Here is a 22,818-nt window from a genome sequence, read left to right on the forward strand (position 1 = left end):
TCTGGCGTCATGAGATACGAAGATCAGATATGTCTTGGATTATTTCTACTAGAGTTGCATAGACATAGAGAGAGCTTGCTGAGGACATCACGAGAGAGCCACTCTATATACATCACAGACTTCTTTACACTAGCCAAGGGACAACGAGAGGAGCAGTCATCACAACAGATCTCAAATCCCACCCAACGGTACTCGGATCAATCGACCCATTGAGCTAAGTAGATCCACAGATCCACGACCACGACCACGAGGGGCCTCACACGTCATTGACGGAGGTGGCAACAAGAGGATCCAGGCCATCCTAGCTTGAAATGCAAGACGACCAATCAGAGTATTGACCATGGAGGATAATGATGAGATTCGACAGCGACCAATGAAGGATTTCATCTGATGATTTGTATATCATTTGACCCATCTTTGTTACAGCTTTGCCCTCACCCCATCCTAGCTTGAAATGCAAGACGACCAATCAGAGTATTGACCATGGAGGATAATGATGAGATTCGACAGCGACCAATGAAGGATTTCATCTGATGATTTGTATATCATTTGACCCATCTTTGTTACAGCTTTGCCCTCACCCCATCCTAGCTTGAAATGCAAGATGACCAATCAGAGTATTGACCATGGAGGATAATGATGAGATTCGACAGCGACCAATGAAGGATTTCATCTGATGATTTGTATATCATTTGACCCATCTTTGTTACAGTTTTGCCCTCACCCCATCACCCCTCTCCACCTATTTTGTTCGAGTTTCAATCTTTCAATTCTTTGTATCAGATCCACCAATTGTAACTTTTGGTCTCATAAGTCTCCTAAAGACGTTGATATAACATTTCATCTCTCTTTCTCTCTCCCTTCACCATGGAAGATATTGATGAGATTCGACAGCAACCGATGAGGGATCTCATTTATGAGCCCTCACCTCGTGAGTCATCACCCCGTCCCACCTATTTCGCATGAGTTTCAGTCTTTCAATTCTTTGTATCAGATCCACCAATTGTAACTTTTGGTCTCATAAGTCTCTTGAAGATGTTAGTTAATATAACATTTCATTTCATTTCATTTCTCTCCCCGGCTCCAGGGTTCAAACCTTTCATTTCATTCCCATTCTCTCTCTCGTCTCCAAGTTCAGCTCATGACGAGCTGCAACGACTCTGACATGTTCTCCATTCAACAAGCTGTAGCCTGGGTCTCTCTCCTTGGCCTATATCTCACACGGACATGGGAGGAGATGGGATCTACGATGGGATGATTGAGCACCGTAGATCTCGGCCTTCCGTGGACAATGTAAACTCGGGAAAAATATAAACTCGGGTACAATGTAAACTCGGGTACCTGAGTTTACTTCGCCCCGCCCGCGCATGTCATTGTGGAATGTACACCTTTCCATGGAGTGACGTGCAAAAATATCGGGCGGGCAAAAGTAAACTCGAGTATTTTTGTACCCGAGTTTACTTTTGCAACAAGATCTACAACGCGCGCCGAATGTCGGGGCCCAAAAGTGATGGGAGCGTTTGATCCCATCTCCCATGCCCGTGTTAGATATAGCTGAGGGTCTCTCTCTTTCTCTCTCTCTCGCGAGTGGGGGTATCTACCATGACAGGAGGGTTCCGGATCTGTCTCACAGGCGAGTCGCACAGTTGGTGGAGCGAGGACATCCAACCCCAGGCAAGTAGCGGTTTAGTGAAGGGGGTAGGGCGGAGGCCTGCAGGAGAAGGGGATGCATTGAGGGCTTCTCTGCATCTCGCGTGGTCAAAGCAAGGAAGACGAAGGGGATGAACTGGGCAGATCGAGGCGGGGAGGAGAATCCTGCAGGTGAAGGGGAGGCCTGCAGGAGAAGGGGATGCATTGAGGGCTTCTCTGCATCTCGCGTGGGCAAAGCAAGAAGACGAAGGGGATGAACTGGGCAGATCACGAGGCGGGGAGGAGAACCCTGCAAGTGAAGGGGATGCATTGAGGGCTTCTCTGCATCGCGCACAAGCGAGGGTGGCGCAACGCTGATGGTGGTGTTCTTCTGTGACGAGGGGTTGCGAGGCATATAAGGTAAAGAGACATTTAGAACAGCTAAGCAAGCGACCGGTGGCGTTTCTGTGCGGTACAGTTTTTCTCGATCTGTTTGGCACAAGACAAGAAAAATGCCGTTGACCAAAAACTCGCTCCAATAAAATTTCTGCTCACAGGCAGTGATGGACAACCGAAAGGGGGTTTTAAACCGTGTTACGCACTGATGACCTTGCGCCACAGATCAGGCAGACCGTTCCGCCACTGCCATTGATCTGTACTAGAGCTGGCTCATTTGCAAATCAGAGAATGGTCTTAAATTCGCCCGCGGTCCTACAATGGGCTCCTTTACCCTAGTTGTTAATGGTCTGCACTCTAAATCAACAACTCTAGTGTTTATCCAATAAAAATATTGCAGATACTAATAATCGAAGCGCTAATAATTGGAGCAGAACGAATGGAATTTTGCAAATGCTAATAATCAGAGCTTCGATTGAAGGTCTATTAATTGAGGGGGAAAAAAAGACCACTTTCATTGGTATTTTCACCCCAGAAATAAACAAAACTACTCTGGGTTAATCAATCAACCAATGTATTGCAAAAATTGGGGACTTTTTCTGTCTCTCCACATTCCTTTACTTCCATGACTTCTACTGGTTGAGGTTAGGAAGAATTTGATAGTTATACAGACGTTAGAGAAAGCTCCCACAGCAGTTTCCATTGAGCTTTACAGAGCTAGTGTAAAGTAAAGGGGAGAAAAACAAATAAAGAAACAACAACCCAGAGGGCCTCCAGCCCCAGCATTGCCCAGGGGAGATGATAGGAGGCACTGGACTAGAAGCGAACTGATTCCTGATAGACTCTCTTTACAGGCCATTGTTGCTATCAGGATCAGCATTTCCAACAGTCTCTACAATCACATTGCGTAAACACCACTTGGATCTGCATTCGCGACAATCCATGGATGCGTGAGGACTTTCTCCAGCGGGAGCCTTTGCGCAGAGTCCTTTACCAGCAGCTGCCGAAACACAGCATATGGCGACATTAGCTTCTTTAGACCAACATTGCTGAACATTGAGCACATTTACTACAAATAATTGCATCAAATCAGCAGCGAATTTGAACACAAAGCCACAGGGGACACTGGACTCAATAAACCCCCGAAAACCCCCGACTTATCCCGTAACCATAGAAACGCTAAGCAATGAAAGACTAGCTCAACCTGACTAATGAGATCTTTAGCCTGTGGAGACACGAATGGCTTGGCAGGAAACTTTAAGTCCACCTTGATTATCCTGCATTAACTCAACCCATGTTAAGACCCATGTGCAGCTTGAAGACAGAATCTTTGAACCAAGCTTTGCCAGAGTGATCAACCTTCTATACGTATCCGAGTGTTTTGCTGCTTCAAATGGTGGTGTTCCAAACAAAAACTCATAACATAATACGCCCAAGCTCCAAATATCAACCCCAGCATCATGATCCTTACTTTCAACTACAGTTTAGCGACGATTATTGTCAGTTGAGATGAGAGGCTTATCTTGCACGAGAACTTCTGCTCACACCTTACATGAAGTGAAAGAAATTAATCACAAACACATACCCATCTCTGGAGGTAGATAATCCAGTGTTCCACACATGGTCTTCCTCCTATCAAAAGTATGGACCGACCAGCCAAAATCTGCTATTTTCAACTCACCCTGGGATGGTAGACCAAGATAGAGCGGTTCAAAGCATATTATTCACAAAGCTGAACGTAAAATGTCAGTGCATGAAAGTGGAATTGGCAGTGTAGGTTGTTGTACCTTAATGCCCATCAGTAGGTTCTCAGGTTTGATATCTCTGTGTATCACATGCTTTTCATGGCAATACATCAACGCACGAGCCAAAGATGCTATATACTGCAAAACAGAATTTATTTATTTTTTATAAGCAAGTATTTTGGTCCCTCTTCGTTTGATTGAAGTCAATTAAGCAAGATTGAACGATTTACATACAGTGGCAGATCTCCTCTCACTGAAGACTTTGAAGCGCTGAAGTTCTTTGTAAAGTTCTCCTTTGGGAGCATACTCAAGAATTAAATATACACGGCTCTGGTGACAGAAACAATGGATGCAAATCATTAGTATCAGGCATGAGATGTTAGGGAGATAAAATTAACTTCTCTGCAATAGCACCAGTCTTGTGCTTTTGATATGCAGCATGCAATTCAATGGTGAGCCTTCTTTCACTCACTGTACCAGATTCTTTAAGCTACTCATGCAAGTCCTTCATGAACCAGGATAATGCTTTATTAAGGCAGCATACATTTCAATGGCAAGTTCCAGCTAAATCAGTCTGCTCAAGCCTATAACCAGCTCCTGCACGCCTTCATATGCTTGATAAAGAGGAGAAATGAAATAGTGTGCATCAATTCCTAAAAGCTCTTCAACTGTTTCACTCTCTATCCCAACTCTTTAGCAATGAGCCACAGAATCTTATGGTATAGGGATAAAATAATTGTGTGCCAATCATACCTGATCATAAAAATAGCCGTAAAGCCTCAATATATTTGGATGTCTGAGATGGCTCTGGATCTCTATTTCCCTTCTGAGTTGATGTTCTACCTGTGACTGCTGCAGCTGGTTCTTGAAAAGAACCTTCAGCGCAACTACATACTTGCTCTGCATCAACAAAAGCACAGAGATAAGTACCAAATTCTGGTGTTAAATCTGTCCAAGCACAAATCCCAGATGTACTAAGCACTGTAAAACGAAGACCAAGGGAGCCACCTTTTTCTCTCTAGCAAGATATACATTGCCAAATTTTCCCCTTCCAAGGGGTTTCCCTACATCAAAGTCATTCAGTGTCCATCTTTTCTCCTGTATATTATCATTCTCGTGGCTTTCACACTAGTAGAAACATAGAAATCAAAAGCCAAATGTTAGGACTGATGTCATTTTACAAGGATCGATCACTCAACAAGAAACAGAAATCGGCATAATTGTAGCAGATAACATGCCTGCATGTCTACATCTATGGAAGCTACCATGGCTGGAGGCAGGGAAACTTCTGGGTCGTGTTTGGACAGGGAGAACCTTGACAGCAAGGTTTACCTGTTTCTCGTTGCAAGAGTTGTCACACAAGCATTTGAAGCTTGAAGTTGCGTCCCGGCAAATGCTTGGTACTTACTCAAGATCTCCACCTTGCCTGCTTCTCGTTCTGGCAGCTCAGTCTCTGCTGCAAACTAATTGTAGACTGAGCCCTGTGCACATTAGATCGCATTGATCTCGTTAACCTGCAAACCCTAGCCAGCATCTCAAAGAAGAGCTTGAATGCGACGTCCACATAGCAAGAGCACTCCCTTGTCTGCCATAGCCTGCGAGCTCTTCCCCTGTTTCTTTCTTCTCTCGCCTGCGTGTGCGTGTGTGCGAGCTCGTATGCTGAGTGTTTTACTGCTGCTACGTCGAGAGGGAAAGCGTTTTTTGAATGTTTCTGATTTGGAACGGTCGAGCGGCTACCGGCTACTTCCCGTTTCTCACCCGTTGGACGCGGGTATTAGCCGGTCGTCCTACAATGGTTTTTCTCCCAAATTTTTATGCTTGAAACCTTAGAGGGCCTCCACACGGTGAGTTTGGGAATTCATCTTTAAACTCACAAAACTTGGCCAAAAGGTACCCTTAAATGTAGAGAGATCTTCTTTTCAAATACTCGTTTGACTTGTATAACAAGTGGTAAAGGCTTGGTTATGTTAAAAATAAACTATTACCTCTTAGTCCAGGGTTAGCACATTGAAACTATCTCAATACACTCCTAACTTTTCATATTTTGCAAAAGTTTCACAAAAGGAATAGGTTAACCTTCTTTTGAGGGATTCCCTCTAAAACTCACCATGGAAATGTAAAAATTATGTAAATTGTTCCCTTATTCCTTTCCAAAACTCACCGTGGGAAGGCCTTGTTAGTACCGTGCTCTAGGTCCAACGTTGCCACTCTACTCGACATGGGTCCCCCTCAGAACTAAGTGTCACCATAAAAAGTAAACTCGGATAGAATTAGTAAACTCGGACAAGCCGCCAGCTCATGTGGCGCGGGTTGGTGGTGTGGTGGAGCTTACCTGGCCAAATCGTGGCTGAGGTGCAAAGGGGGGGGGGGGGGGGATGTAATTTGGATTTGATTTGGCAAGGGGCATCATGGGAGGGTGTGTCTAGCCATGCAGAGCGAGCGCTCTGCATGCAAAATCTTATAGAGTGGGACTAGTTGGCAGGATTGTCGAGCTATTGGCAATGAGGTATTGCCAATGAGGTATTGCACACAAGCAGGGGCCATGTTCGTCTCTCTACACGTTTTGTGGAGCTGGTGAGCAGCAAGATCTTGTGAAGTGTTGCAACCTCAATGGTGCCTCAATGAGGTATTGGCAATGAGGTATTGCACACAAGCGGGGGCCCTGTTAGTCTCTCTACATGTTTTGTGGAGCTGGTGAGCAGCAAGATCTTGTGAAGTGTTGCAACCTCAATGGTGCCTCAATGGTGCCAAGAAGGGGAGAAAAACGGGCTTGCGGCAAGAACAAGGCTAGGAGCGGGCATGGGGCTGAGTCGACAGTCCCTGTTGGGGAGGTTGGTGGGGGGGGGGAGGACATCCAAAAGTTGTCTGAAGTAGCCCCCGTCTGAGAGCAAGGTAGACAGACTTGAATGCCAACCCTTTTGAAGAAGGGGAGCACCAACCCGAAACACTGGCTAATACCAATCCACGGCCTAAGAATAAGTTGGATAAGGGGATGAGGAGAAGGATGAGAAGATGGATGCACAACCCATGTACCACCACAAAAAGCAAGCAGAGGCTACACTTGCAAAAGGGAAAGGCAAACAGCTCGTTGATGAGGAGGTAGGTGACACCAAGTTTAAGGAGGAAGAGCCAAGTGATACAAAAATTAAAGCAGACCAACCAAGTGTATGCAAACGAAGATGACAAGGAGATTGAGGGTAGTAGCATGCAGTTCATGTTGGTTGTGTTGATTCCATAAGTGGAGGTGTTCTTGCCCGATGGGAAGCTTGCTCGACAATGTCGTGCAAGTGAAGAATGCCCTGGGCTATTTGGCTTTGAGTTGATGAGGTGGTGAATGGAGAAGCGTCTCAAGAGAGAGTATGGCCTTGACATACACATCCCAGTACAAAGGTCGTTACCCCTCCAAGGCTTAATTGGACTCTCGAGAGCCAAGGCAACAAGGGTGAGAGTAGAGAAAGCTGGAGGCACAAGTTGTCAAAGAAGTGGTTCGAGGACAAACAGAGGCAATTCGCAATAAATGTAAAAAAGGTTGAGGATCTTCATCGTCTTTGAGAAATTGAGAAATGGGACAAGCTCAAGCCCGAGTTTAAACTATGCCAAAGAACAATTTGTGGAGAGTACTGTGAAGGAAAGCATGATTGTCTGCCATGCATCAACTCAATTATGCCTCACACGCATTCAAAAATGTACATTGGCGAAGGCTATGATGAGCATGTAAGTTGGTCGATTGGTTAAGTGACTCTTTGCATGCCAATGGATGCTGCAGTTTACATTCTTTGTATGTTTGAAGTTTTATCATGTAAGCATGTTTAAGTTCTTTTGTTTGCTTATGGTTGTTATGACAAGCATGTAAGTTTGATTGGTTAGGTGATTTCACAGCTTTTATGTTTTGAAGGGAGGCTTGTGAGTATGTTCAAAGTGTTTCTATGTGTGTGGCTACTACATTTTAACTTACATTTCTTGTATGATTTGAAGCTTCATGAAGCAAGTTAGTTGATTGTAGCTTTCATAACCACTAGCTTTCTTTGCATGAAGGTCTTTCTACACACTTGTTTGTTATCATGGCCCGTTTTACCCACCCACCATTGCCCAAGTTTTGCTCCAATTGCTTGTGAGAATGTTTAAGTTCCTTCTATGCTTACATTCCTTGCATGTTGAAGCTTCATGAAGCATGTGAGCAAGTTATGTGTTTCATGGCCGTTGCCTTTCTTTGTAAAAGGTCTTTCTTTTAAAATGGTTGTAAGTGGGAGTGCACTCCACCCCACTTCTTACCTAAATTAGGTTCTATTTTCTTTCATCAATCACCCCTAAATTAGTGTCCAGTTACCTCCTACATTTGAGCCCTAGTTAGCTCTAGCTATCACCCATAATGAATTCCCATTCATGTATATAACCGGTCTTGTATCAGTTCAACATATTATTGTGCAATCTATTTTCGATATATTCAGCCGAGTACTCTTTTCTATTCATTTCGCGCATTAATGATTTAGCTTAGGATTAATATTAGTGTTTGTTTGGTTTTTCCTACATGGTATCAGAGACCCTATTATCTCAACAGCTCACTCAAGCTTGCAAGCAACCAAATCCTTAATCCCTCTTAGCTAATTTGTCTTGCTACTCATCCCTCTCTTCCAAGGCATCCGAAAAATCCCTCTTAGCGACATTCGTCTTACTACTCGCTCCTCTCTTCCAAGGTATCCAAAACCTTGCGAGATGGTAGAGAGCTCTTCCACCCCCAAGCTTTATGGCAATAACTATCAAGTTTGTAAGTTGAAGATGGAGCTCTACCTCAAGGAGCTTCAAGTATGGGATGTTATATCCACTTGGCTCCAAGTCTTGTGTCAACAAAGTGGACGACAAACGATAATAATACCCACATTGAGATCATCCTCCATTGCAGAGATCGATGAGTGCAAATGGTGGAATCTTTGAGATCAATAGAAGCTATATGGTCTTTGTTTTGAAAGACATATGAGCATACCACTTAGTTTACCAAGTCTCCCTAATCAAGAGATTGATGAATACCAACATGCAAGAAGGACAAAGTGATGCCAACTTCGTGGATGCTTGGAAGTCTCTTCTTGATGAAGTCATTATCTTGAGATTGATCATTCCTGAGACATTACAAACCATGATTTTGCTAACAACCCTTCTATCCTCTTGGCAACAAGCATTCATTACCACACAAGCCGCAAGTGTGGACCTACAACTGCAACCCTTGGTGGCCAAACTCCATCAAGGGGAGGCTCTCTATGGCGGTCAATCTATGGGAGCCCAAACACTGGCACTTGCTACCACCATAAAGCTAGCCAAGCCTCGTGGCAATACCGCCAACCACTAAGGCTCCTTCAACATTAGTAAGCACCCTCCCCGCCACCATTCAAACTTCAATCATGGTGGTCGTCTCAGTGGCAGCATCATGGCGGTAAGAGAAATCCTCACACTCACTTTCAATGCAAATTTTGTCACAAATATGGACATCCCTAGAAAGATTTTCATCAAAAAACGAGCAAGTAGAGGACTTCTCCCAAGCTTCTTCCACCAAAGGTTCAACGCGGGCAACTTCAACCCATACCCTCAAGCCCAAGCTCATTATATTGAGCTCTTATACTACTATGGCACTAGCCAACCTCTTCTCATGCTTCCCCATCCACCCATGCAACTATATGTTTGTGTGCTGCCATGGTTCAAGTATACTCAAAGTTGTTCTTGTTTATCTATGTTTGTCCTTGATGGTCCTAGGTTCTAGTTTACCAAGCTTCACCCTTTTTTCCATGGGGATCGTGACGACCGTGAAACCTACAACTCGATGGCCATGAAACCTACAATCCAAAGGTCATCGGGGTGTAAATTGAAACCATAAAGTTATGGTTCAAGTATACTTAGAGTTTTCCTTGTTCATTTATACTTGGCATAGTGTACCAAGCACCACCCTTTTTGCCATAGGGAACTTTGGGTTGTAGGTTTCATGGCCATCGGCTATAGGTTGAAATTGGCTTGTCACCACCAAGAATGAGTATTTGGCCTTTGGAAAAGGGACAACCTTCTTGATCTTTGAGGATTTCATGAAGTTGCCCCCTGAGAAAGCTATATGAAGCTGCTAGATGAAATAAAGAGCCTTCTTCTCATCCTCAAGTCCATGAAAAGCATCGAACTTCACCCAAGAAGTATTGACCCTAGAAGGTCCAAAGTTCCCTTTGCTAACCATCTCTGAAAACGTGGGTTCTCTTCCCAAAAATGTTTGAAAAGAACTCACATATTGCATACCCTGCATCTGTTGCCATTGTTGTATCTGAGCCAATTGCTCTTCCACATGTTGTTGAAGGTGTTGTGGGCTAATAGCAGAAGAGCCCTTGTTGTTAGAAGCCTTCACTTTATTGGTCTTTAACTTTGGCTTGGTCTTAAGATGGATAAACCCTTTCTTGTGCTTGAGTATTGTGGTCATGAGTTATGGCTTGAAGTGTTTGGTGTAGAGTGGATCCCGCAAATAGGCTAGAAGACTCTCCTTGAGCAGGTAGAGCGCTACCTCCTGGGTGAGAAGTAATGGCACCAGAAGGCCCAAAGTTACCTATGCTAGCCATCTCCTCTGCACAGGGGCTTTGGGTTGTAGGTTCCATTGTCCTCGCATTGGCCTAGTTTATCTATGCTCATCCTTGATTATCCTAGGTCCTAGTTTACCAAGCTTTGCCCTTTTTGTCATGGGGACTTTTGGGTTGTAGGTTCGAGTGTCCTTGCATAGGCCTAGTTTCACTCGAGAACTCTTTTACTTGTTACTTGCCATTGTAGTTTGTCCTTGTTGTTACCATGGTTGATAGTTTGCCTAGAGTTGTCCTTGTTTGTCCCTTGGTTGTTAACACAATAGGAGAGGTGGTCCAAGTAAGTCATGTTTGATTTTCCAAGTAATGATCCTACTTTGCCTAAAGTTCTAGCTTGCTTGGCCTTGTTTGGGATAGATACTCTTGTTTATCTACGCTCATCCTCGATTATCCTAGGTTCTAGTTTACCAAGCTTTGCCCCTTTTGTCATGGGGAACTTGGGTTGAAGGTTCCAGTGTCCTCACATGGGCCTAGTTTGGAATGGGCCTAGCTTATCCTCAAGGTCCAATGGGTGCTGCCATGGTTTAAGTATACTTAGAGTTGCCCTTGTTTATCTATGCTCGAGTTACCCTTGTTGAGTTTGACTAGAGTTGTCCTAGTTTGTCCTTATTTATCACCCGATTAAGGACACAATAGGAGAGGCGGTCCACGTAAATCATGTTTGATCGTCCCTGCAATGATCCTAGCTTATCCTCAATGTCCAATGGTTCGATCACATATACTTAGAGTTGCCCTTGTTTATCTACACTCGTCCTAAATTATCCTAGGTGCTAGTTTACCAAGCTTCACTGTAAGGACACGGGTCCTACGGGAAAGGCCACCTGCACGGTCGGACAGTGTGTATGCTAGGGGAGGCTACAAGATAGCATTGGGATTACTACACAAGGGTAGCGTATGTGTGCCAAAGGACTCAGACACTAGGCACCAAATATTATTTGAGTATCACGATAGTCCAAGTGCTGGTCATCTAGGTATAAGACGTATGCCTTAGTTCGACGGTAATTTTATTGGTCAAGTTTACATCATGATGTTCAAGAGTACGTATTAAACTACCAATAGTGCCAAGTTAATAAGGTAGAGCGCCTCAAGGTAGGTGGCCTTTTACATCCTTTATAGATTCCATAAGGTAAGTGGGAGAGTATCTCTATGGATTTTGTAGTAGGACTACCTAATACAAATCGTGGCCATGATGCCATATGGGTAATTTTAGACCATCTAACAAAGATGGGTCAATTCATTCCCACTAAGACTACGGTTGAGACACTGAAATTAGCACGGCTATTTATAAAGCATATATATAGACTCTACGGTCTTCCAGCTAATATCATTAGTGACAGAGATCAAAAGTTTGATAATCACTTCGGGAGAGCTGTGTTCCAAAAGTTGGAAACTACACTTAATCTTAGTACAACTAATCATCTAGAAACAAATGGTCAAACAGAAAGAGTTAATCAAGTGCTAGAGGTATGCTATGAGCATACGTTAGCAAGAAGCAAACCAATTGGAAAGACTTGCCTATATTGGAATTTGCTTATAATAGTTCAAAGCATGTGACTAGAGGGTTTAGTCCATTTATGCTTTTATATGGTTTTCAATCTAGATCACCCATTACCGTGGGGTTGGCTACGGAGAAGATACAATAAGCAAAGTATTTTCTCTAAGACCATTTTGATATGCTTCGAGTTGCTCAACAGAATGTTAAGCAAGCTAAAGATCGATATAAGAAGTACGCAAATGAGCATCATCGTCTTGCTACTTTTGAAGAAGAAGACAAGTTTTTCCTTAAGGTTTCGGAGCATCCAAAAAGTCTAAAGACGGGAAAAGTTGCTGAACTTTCACCACGATATTGTGGACCATTTATCGTTCTCAAACGTATAGGTCAAGTTGCCTATAAGTTAGCTCTTCTCCCAAGCACTCACGAGTTCATCTTGTTTTTCATGTTAGCCATTTACAAAAACAGCTATGACAGAATGATAATGTCATTGACATAGGTGTGTTAGTTGACCTTATTAAAACGCCAAGAATCCCTCATGAACCCGAAAAGATTTTTGATTCTCATGAGCTTCGCACCAAACATCATGCCAAACGACAGGTGTTGGTAAAATGGCTAGATAGACCTGAAGAAGGTTCTACATGGGAGAATGTCTCCGCACTTAAGAAACGTTTTCCTACATTCGTTTTCGAGGACACAAACGATTCTCCAAGGGGGGGGGAGGTAATGTAAGGACACGGGTCCTATGGGCAAGGCCACCGGCATGGACGGACAAGTGTGTATGTTAGGGGAAGGCTATAAGATATCATGGTTGGGTGAAGACTAGCACAAGGCATTACTCTCGCCATTTCATTCACCCTTGTTTCGATGGGAGGGAAGTGAGACAAAACTCAAAAAGGTGCTTAGCCGTTACACCCGAGTTTACTCTTTAGGTTTGAGTTTATTGGCAAATTTTTTTTCTTAAATGTATGTGGTTTCCCCCATTGTACATACATATAAGCTAAACAAAAATGTTGAGAATTAAATTCGAACCTCAAAAGTAAACTCACTCGCCCTTCATTATCCTAGCTAAAGTCCTAGTTTACCAATCCCACAAAAATTTGAGTGGTTTGGTTTAGAGTTCATCCTAAAGCAAGATCTTACGAGCATAGTTTACTCATGATTGACCCTTCCAAGTTTACGCAGAGTTGTCCTAGTTTAGGGTCCTTAACATAGGTGGTCCTAGTTTAAGCTGGCCCTTAGTAGAGGTGGCATATCAGTTGTAAGCGTTGCATATAGAGACATTGGGCATGCCACTTTAGGACTGTTTTCACACATTTATGCAATCACGAAGGTTGCATTTTGGATGTATGACATACACATGAACGCATTGGCCGATTTCTTGCATTATGTTTATCAAGTTTTGTTTGATTTTAATGTGTTGATTCCATTATTCTATGTTTGATATTGATGTAGAGGTGCATGATTGGGATTTTACATGCATACCATAATAAAAGGGAACCTACACACCCCATGGGCTTCATGGCAAATTTCTTACATTATATTTATCAAGTTTTTGTTTGATTTTAATGCACTGATGAAGTTTGTCTATGTCTAATCTTGATGGACAGGTGCATGATGAGGATTTTACATGTATGCCATTTAAAAAAAGAACCTGGATATCTCGCTTCATGGTTGATCTCAAACATTGTGTTTCTTGAGTTTGAGTTTGGTCTTAATGTGCTAAGACCATCATTTTATGCTTAGTCTTGATGCAAAGGTGAGTGAAGGTGTTGCCACCCTGGCTGAATGTGATGATGGTGGATGACTTTGAGGAAGACAAGGCAGATAATGATATGCAAGAAAAGAAGGGGATTGAAACCAATGAACAAGAGCACAAGAAGGATGTGCCTTGGGAAGATGAGCTTGGTGATGATGAGACCCCAAATGAGCCAGAAGAGGACAATCTCCAAGACGAGAAAAAGGAAAATGGAGGGGTCTTGGAGGGAGAAGGGTTGAAGGCAAAGGAAGATGAGACTGCCACTAGTAGCGAGTCATAGGACTCTAGCTCCTCCACTGGCCTTGGAGATATGCCACCCTGTGATGAGGCCAAGTATCTTCTAGTTATTGAAGGCTGAGGGTCACTAGTGTGATGAACCCAACATGAGCACATTGTAGACACCTTTGATAGATTTGCTTCCATGACATTGAACATCGGTGTTCCCCAAAATGAGGTAAAGAAGATAACGGCTGTGCTCTTTTGTTGTTTCTTTGGGTTGTCACTAATTATGGTTGTGTTTTTTTATCGGATCTTTAGGTTGTCACTAACTATGGATGTGTTTTTATTTGCTTGATTGATTATGGCCGTGTTTATTTTGTTGGGCTAACAGTTTCAGGAACGGCAAAGGTTGCCAACTTGGTCAACTATGAAGACAAGTGTGGTTATTGATGTCTCATCACTGAGCCATGAGACCCATGTATCTCTTAAATTTAGGATCAAGAATGGCTGAGTATTAGTTTCTTAGGAGGGAATGGTAGGGTGGTCACCACACAAACAAATATTGCATTAGCCAGGTGATTTCATATCCCAGCTTTGCATTTTAAAGACTTTCGATATGTATTCACATTATACTAATTCTTGCTTCTAATGCTAGCATCACATTCAACTCCTCAATTTCAAACTATCAATGAAGGTAGATCAGCCCCTAGTCAATGCTATATTGCATGGAGAAGCTAGCTCTTGGCCCATTCAAGGAATCTGTCTCTCTCCATTAAGTAATCTACGCAATTATCGATTTAGCTACGTCTTATTGCCTAACAACTGGTATCAGAGCAAGGTTTGCTCGTAGCTAAATTATCTCAAGGAAAGGATTCCTTGAATTGAGTGGGAGTTATGGCGGAGGAAGGGAAGCTCAAGATTGAGAAGTTCAACGGCAAAAACTACCAACATTGGAAGATGCAGATTGAAGACTGTCTCTACCAGAAGGATCTCTATTTGCCACTAGGCGGTCTTGCGAAGAAGCCCGCAACAATGTCAGATGAAGCATGGATTGTCCTTGATCGAAAGGCACTGGGAACAATCCGGTTAAGCTTGGCGTCAACGGTGGCCTTCAATGTTTCGGAGATGAAGACCACGGAGGACTTGATGAAGTCACTTGATGACTTCTATGAGAAACCATCGGCATTCAATAAGGTATTTCTTATGAAGCGCTTGTTCAATCTAAAGGTGGCAGAGAACAGTTAAGTTGCACAATACCTAAATGACTTTAACACAAACATAAGTCAACTTCGATCGATGAAAATCAATTTCGATGACGAAGTGCGAGCTCTTCTTATACTATCATCTCTACCGGATAGTTGGGACAGCCTTGTGATGGCTGTAAGTAATTCTATTTCTGGCACAAATACTCTTAAGTTTGATGATGTTGTGGGTGTTCTCCTAAGCGAGGAAATACGAAGGAGAAGCACAGGAGAATCATCAAGTGCTGCACTGTCAGTGGAAACAAGAGGAAGGCCTAAGGAGAGGTTCAAAAACCAAAAGGGACGAGATCGCTCAAGGTGGAGCAAGTCACGCACAAAGTCAGTTCTTAAATGTTGGAAATGCGGCAAGAAGGGCCACATCAAGAAAGATTGTGGTCCAAGAAGAAGAAGGAGACAGAGTCTCAAGACAACAAGCCAACATTGGAGGCCAATGTGGCAGGTAAAGTAGAGCAAGATGCTCTAATTCTCTCATTAGACAATGTGTCTAATTCCTGGATAGTAGATTCCGGGGCTTCATTCCATGCGACACCACACAAGCAACATTTCCAAGATTACACCAAAGGTAATTTTGGGTATGTATACTTGGGAGATGATGAAGCTTGTGAGATTGTCGGCAAAGGTACAGTTTCTGTCAAAATTGCTAACGGAAATGAATGGAAGCTTAAAGATGTTAGGCATGTTCCTTCTCTTCGAAAAAATTTGATCTCTACAGGACAATTGGACGATGAAGGTCATAACATTGCATTCGGAAACAAACCGTGGAAGATCTCAAAGGGATCTTTGGTGGTTGCCAAGGGAGAAAAGGTCGGTACACTTTACTTGTGTATTATGAGCACGCAACCTTCAGCTTGTGCAGCAACTACAGAAGTTGACAGTGCGGTGTGGCACTACGGGCTTGGGCATATGAGTGCCAAAGGAATGCAAATCCTTCAAACAAAGAATCTTCTGCCAGGTTTGAAAGAAGTGGATTTAGAGTTCTGTGAAGATTGTGTTTATGGTAAACAAAAGAGGGTAAAATTTCGAAAGAAAAAATAAAAAACTTGAGTTGGTTCATTCTGATGTTTGGGGTCCTGCAAGTACACCATCACTTGGTGGCTCATTGTTCTATGTAACATTCATAGATGATGTGACTAGAAAAACATGGGTTTATGTCATGAAGAATAAGTCCGATGTATTTTCCATATTTCAAAGGTGGAAAGCCTTTGTGGAGAATGAAACAGGTACCAAGATTAAATGCCTCAGATCCGACAATGGAAGCGAATATTGCAGCCAAGCTTTTGAAAGCTTTTGTGCTAGCAATGGTATTCGGAGGCAAAGGACAACCCAAGAACACCTCAACAAAATGGGATTTCGGAAAGGATGAACAGTACAATCATGGAGCGAGCACGAAGCATGCGGTTACATGCAGGCCTACCGCTTGAGCTTCGGGCGGAAGCCGTAAGTACGTCTGTGTACTTAATCACTTGGTCACCCTCAACGACATTGGATGGGGGAGTTCCAGAAGAGGCATGGACACGTAAACCGATGAATTATGCATTTCTCAAAGTGTTTAGGTGTGAGGCTTTCATGCACATAGATAGAAGCCTAAGATCAAAGCTAGATGCAAAGTCCAAAAAGTGTTTCTTCATTGGCTATGGAGAAGGTGACTTTGGGTATCGCCTATGGAATCCTGAAGATGGTCAAATCTTAAGGAGTAGGGATGTAACTCTTAACGAACAAAATATGTACAAAGATTACTTGGAAAGAAAACAAACAAAAGAAACAGGTGATGAGTACATGGAGCTTGAGGACAGTGAAGACTCAAGGACTGCAAACGGGGACAATGTGCAACAACGTCAACCAATTGAAGAGCCTCAACCTATTCCTCGAAGATCTACAAGAGCAAGTAGACCTCCAGAAAGGTTTGTTCCTTCCTTCAACCATCTCTTGATCTCAGATTCTGGAGAGCCAGAATCATACGAAGAAGATATGTAACATGAATCCAAAGAATGGTGGACGAAGAGCATGCAAGTGGAGATGGACTCACTACATCGCAACCAAACATGGGAGTTGGTTGAGTTGCCTAAAGGTAAGCGGGCACTTCAAAACAAATAGGTGTACAAGGTGAAGGAAGAAGAAGGTGGGAAGAAAAGGTACAAGTCTAGGCTTGTGGTAAAAGGGTTTTCTCAACAGAAAGGTATTGACTTCAATGAAATATTTTCTCCTGTTGTAAAAATGAACTCAATCAGGCTTGTCTTAAGCCTTGTGGCTGCTCATGATCTAAATCTCGAGCAAATGGATGTAAATACAGCATTCCCTCACGGTGACTTAGAGGAGGAAATCTACATGCTTCAACCAAAGGGGTATGAAGTAAAAGGTAAGGAGAAGATGGTTTGCAGATTAAAGAAGAGCTTGTATATTTTAAAACAAGCATCAAGACAATGGTACTTGAAGTTTGATCGATGGATGTTGGATCATGGATTCACAAGATGCAACTCAGATCACTGCGTCTACACGAAGAATTTGGGAGATGGAAAATTCATCATCCTAAAGTTGTATGTTGATGACATGTTGATTGCAAGTGCTAACATGCAGGACATCAAAGACCTAAAAGAGGAGCTGTCTAAATATTTTTCAACGAAAGATTTAGGTGCTGCAAAGAGGATACTTGGTATGAAAATATCAAGGGACAGGATGAAGAAGACAATAAAGCTATCTCAAGAGGATTACATCAAGAGGTACTAGAAAGGTTTGCAATGCAAAATGCAAAACCAGTTTCTACACCTTTGGCTGGTCACTTTATATTAATGAAGGATATGTGTCCAAAGACACAAGAGGAGATAGCCTATATGTCTAAAGTTCCATATGCTGCAACGGTAGGTTCTCTTATGTATGCTATGGTCTGGACAAGGCCAGACATTGCACATGCAGGGGGAGTTGTAAGTAGGTTCATGGAAAACCCAGGTAAAGAGCACTGGCAAGCTATGAAGTGGATACTTAGGTATCTAAAAGGGACAACAACAAATGCTTTGTATTTTGGAGGAACTGATATTCTTCTAAAAGGGTATGCTGATGCAGATATAGCAGGTGACAAAGATACTCGAAGGAGCACTATTGGCTATGTATTCACGGTTGGAGGCACAGCAGTAAGCTGGGCTTCAAAGCTGCAGAAAGTGGTCTCACTTTCTACCACGGAAGCAGAGTATGTAGCAATGACGGAGGCAAGCAAAGAAATTTTGTGCCTTCACAGATTCTTAGAAGAGTTTGGATTCAAACAAGACAATTGTGTCTTGTACAGTGATAGCCAAAGCGCTATCCATCTTGCGAAGAACTCAGCCTTTCATTCAAGGACAAAGCACATTGAGGTGAGATATCACTTCATACGCACTCTTTTGGAACAGGGATAGCTAAAGCTAGGAAAGGTGCATACAAGTGAAAATCCTGCAGACATGTTTACAAAGGTGGTCAACAAGGCGAAGTTGAGCTTATGCTCATCTTCAATCGGCATTCAAGGATAAGAAGCCAGGATGGAAAGCAGTCACAGGTTTGGTTTGAAGATCAGTCTCAAAGTGGGAGATTGTTAAGTATGGAGCCTGATTTACCCCTTGTAATTTTCTGTGGTAAAAACGCACATTTGTAAGGCCCCCATTATGAGGAGAAGCCATCGTGTGTGAAGGAAAATCACTCGTCGGAAACCAAAATTTAGGGGCAACTTTAGGGGCCTCGGGGGCTTCCGCCCCCGAGACTTTTTTTTGCTTCGCCTGAATATTATGGCCGGACGGCGGCCAGAAAGCGGTCGATTGGCCGCTGGCCGGTAGTCAATGGCCAGTGGCCGGTGGTTGGAAGAAGTCAATGGCCGGTGGCCGGTGGCCGAATTCAAAAGCAGATTGGTCTACACAAGGACGGCCACACATGGGCGGATTGGAGGGTCCGATTTGGACTTATTCACACAAGGGTGGCTACACATGGCTGCCTCTCATAAGAGAGGGCAGCCCTTTTGGACTATAAAAGGAGGCCATTTCTACACACATTTCATAGTGTGAAGTTGATACAACAAGGTGGGTGTGAGGTGGTGAGAGTGAAGCAAGGCGGGAGCTCCAAAAGGGAATAATCCCTTTGTAAACTACTTCTTGTTTTGAAGTACTAAAGCCATTGAGTGGCTGCTTTCCCATGGACGTAGCCCACATTGGGTGAACCACGTATATCGTGTGTACTCTCTCTCTCTCTCTCTCTCTCTCTCTCTCTCTCTACTCTACAACCTCGTGTATGTAAATCTGTCTCTCTCCATTAAGTAATCTACTCAATTATCGATTTAGCTACGTCTTATTTCCTAACATGAAGGATATTCCACAAAGGAATTGGTTGACATGGGAATGGTTTCAACATGATAAAGTATGCAACATGAAGCAACAGATGTATGATTAGTGTATGGAGTGCTTGTCTAAGATATAAGCTTATTGTGTTTGGTGCTCTTCGGCTTAACAACATCAATGAGTATGATAACTTGTTGTATTTTGCTCTAGATCTTGAGGCACACTTTTACTATAGGATCTTGGCATTTTGGGTTTTCCGCTATAATAGGTGCTTTGCCACATAATATATGTTTTTTTTAAATCTATACTTTCCTTGCTAGTCTTTTATGTTAGAGTTTTGGCATCTCAAGTGAGCTGTCCAATGTGATCCCATTATTTATTTTGGATAGGTGTCTATTTTACTTATTTGTCAAATTTTGGGTAGGGAAATTTACTGAGGTTGGTATATATGCAACCCCTTGCCCCCATTATATTACACATTCAGTTATTTATTGCCAAAGTTGATTGGTTCAAGAGTCTCTCTCTCTCTCTCTCTCTATCTATCTCTCTCTCTCTCTCTCTCTCTCTCTCTCTCTCTCTCTCTCTACACTTTTGCATTGTCGACTTTGACATGGTATAGAGCCTTGGCAAAGGAGGAGCTGCGTTGAGAAGAGACCGTGAAGAGAAACTTGCCACCATTGCTATCATTGATAAATACTCCCCCACCAGTGTTTTAAAACGCAGCTCCCTCTAACGACACCAAAGTGCACCTACTGCTTGTGTTTTATAATGCACACGCTCTGGACTCTCCTCTTCTCCTATGATAGCATTTAGAAATGCTACCCTACCTCTGTCGTGTAGAGAATGGCGCCGCCCCTTGTCTGTCACATTTTGAAACGTTGACAATTATGACAGCTTCCCTTCCTTGGTGACGACAACTTTCCTGACCCTTGTGTTTTGAAATGCCCACAACCTAGCAACGATCACCTCTCCCCCTCACTCCTTAGTAGCATCTTAAAATGTTGTTTTGTAGCGGGTTTGTGTGCTCCTCCTTGGGTAGTGGGCCCTCTTGCTGGCAACCAAAAACAACCCCTTTGGCATAGGAGGATACCTCCCCCCTAGGGTGGATTGTCTTGGGGATTTTGAAGTGGAAATTCATGGAGAGGAGATCATCTCTCCTAGAGACTCTTTTGAAGAATTTTTGAGAGATTTAGGAGCACCTTGAGAGAAGTGCAGATTGGAGCTCAAGAGAGGGACATCAGATTTTGAAAAGCGGCTTGGAGATTATTTTGCAAATTTTGGAGTGCAAGAAGGCATTGATTATGAGATCTTGCAGCTTCAACACAGCCCCCCCTTGCTCTAGCGTCAGCAAAAAATTGAACGGCAATAACTACACCCATTATAATTTGATTATGCAACCTCTGGTTCTCACAGAAAGGCTTATGTGACTCAGAGCCCTGTCCTACAAGGGATCCTAACAGACCGGCCTTCAAGATGATGAGTATCTCAAATTGTATGTCAATTGGGATGCTGCTAATGCAAAGGCAATGTGGGCCATTGCGAAATCTCTTACAATGGAAATTTCTCCAGCCATTTAGACTTTGAAGATTGCCAGCAATATGTGGTTCAAGCTCATTGGAATGTTTGATCAGGATTCTACGATGTGAGCAATCACCTTTCTTGGATAGTTATTTGCCATCTAGTTTCTACAAGGAAGTTCCATGCAATCATTTCTTATGAAGGCTAAAGTTATTCATGATCAATTGTCAACTATGAAAAGTGCACTGATGAGTACTCACTTAGCTACTTTGGTTCTCACAAAGTTGCTTGCGTAGTATGAAATGGTGTTTAGGACACTTCGGCTACAAATTATGAAGGAAAAGCTAGAATTTGATGATCTCAACTCTTTTCTCAGAAAGTTGCCTGAGGAGTATGAAATGGTGTCTAGGACACTTCGACTACAAATTATGAAGGAAAAGCTAGAATTTGATGATCTCAGCTATGTTGATAAGTCAAGGCAAAATTCAGATTTTTGAGAAAGGTGGGAAGCACTTGCTGCTTCGGATTCTAGAAAGAAGACCAAGAATCATTGTTACAATTGTGGAAAGAGTGGTCATTTGACTAAAGATTTCAGTTCCAAAGGCAAAGGTAGAGGCTCTAGAAAGGACAAAGGTAACAACAAGCATCATGAGGAAAGCAGTGATAGTGACTCAGGGAAGGACAACAAAGAGGCTGCTAGTGTGGTGGTGACTACACCTAGCATGGACTCTTGCCTTCTAGGCACATGGAGATCGGTGCTGCTAGCAGCTTTAGCCAGAGAGAGTCTTGTGAGTGACAGAAAAGGGCAAGAAGTTCTCCGTATAATTAATTTGGACCCTTATGTTGGAGTTCAAGTTACTGGTGTTTGAACCCATGGGTTGGGGTTCAAGGCACATGCATCTAGCATGGAACTAATCAAACGTATCCAAAACACTATGGATGAGTGCACCAATCCATAGTTGTTGGTTGAATTATGGACAGTGGATTATGGACAGGATGTGTTCCATAGTTCATTATCTTGGAGTACTTTTGGATGTGATGTGTTCAAAGTTCACAAATGGGAATTCTCGAACGTAGTGTGGTCTATAATTCAAAATTTCTAGCAGGCAGCCAATGCTCAAGATGGCATTCTTCTAAGGAACAAAGTGTAGGGTAGAAAATTCGAGGTGTATCTAGTGGAAGGTACCTCTACTGGGGTGTCCATGGTAGCTTCTTCATCGAGTTGGTCTCACTATTTATGTCCACTATGAGCTGTAGAGAGGGTGTCAGACTTTTGGCATCTCAAGTGAATTGGCCAATGTGATCGCATTATTTATTTGACTTCTAGGAATTTATTTACTTATTTGTCAAAGTCTGGGTAGGGCAGTTTACTGAGGTTGGTATATATGCAACCCCTTGCCCCCATCGTATTACACATTCAACTAATCATTGCCAAAATTGATTAGTTCAAGAGAGTATCTCTCTCTCTCTCTCTCTCTCTCTCTCTCTCTCTCTCTCTCTCTCTCTCTCATGTGCTCACTCTCCTTGGTCTCTACCTTTCTGTATCATCAACTTTGACATTTTGCTGGTCTACTCGTTATATGGCAAAGGTTTCTTTCTAAACAAGCTATGTTTTAGTGCTCATTATTTTCCCAAATTATGTCTGTGTTGGGGATTTTTTGGTTTAGGTTAGTGGCTCCAGGGTTGTGAGATATATGAACTATGTCTTGATTATGATCATCGATTATACTCATTGTGCCTTGACCATGTCACTGTCTACGGTTCCAATTTCTTTTATTTAATTCATAGTGTCTGGGTCTATTGGTTATGGCTATGGCATGAAGGTTATGGATTGCAAATGCATTCTGTAAAGGTGAAGTTGAAATTGGTTGAAGTCTTGGTCTTTGAATTTGTTGGTTAGGGCTTTGTCA

The 22,818-nt window shown here is 42.8% G+C and overlaps 1 protein-coding gene across 2 annotated transcripts; it reads right to left on the reverse strand.

Annotated features, from left to right (window-relative positions):
* Positions 1-2,485: 2,485 nt before the first annotated feature.
* LOC147430123 (serine/threonine-protein kinase Aurora-2-like) lies at positions 2,486-5,463 on the reverse strand. 2 transcript variants are annotated; one of them, XM_086495458.1, is made up of 10 exons: positions 5,192-5,463; positions 5,009-5,084; positions 4,779-4,898; positions 4,524-4,670; positions 4,005-4,100; positions 3,813-3,908; positions 3,611-3,707; positions 3,385-3,502; positions 3,230-3,302; positions 2,486-3,025 (listed from the first exon to the last, which is right to left on the reverse strand). In XM_086495458.1, exons 1-10 carry the CDS (start codon positions 5,302-5,304, stop codon positions 2,924-2,926), a joined length of 1,038 nt encoding a protein of 345 aa, XP_086351584.1. In that variant the 5' UTR covers positions 5,305-5,463; the 3' UTR covers positions 2,486-2,923. The 2 variants fall into 2 exon arrangements, with proteins under 2 accessions (XP_086351584.1, XP_086351583.1); XM_086495457.1 differs by having other exon boundaries at positions 5,009-5,459.
* Between the last annotated feature and the right edge of the window lie 17,355 nt (positions 5,464-22,818).

This window comes from Adiantum capillus-veneris, chromosome 22, assembly GCF_014529385.1.
Source record: "Adiantum capillus-veneris isolate H3 chromosome 22, ASM1452938v2, whole genome shotgun sequence".
Lineage (NCBI taxonomy): Eukaryota > Viridiplantae > Streptophyta > Polypodiopsida > Polypodiales > Pteridaceae > Adiantum > Adiantum capillus-veneris.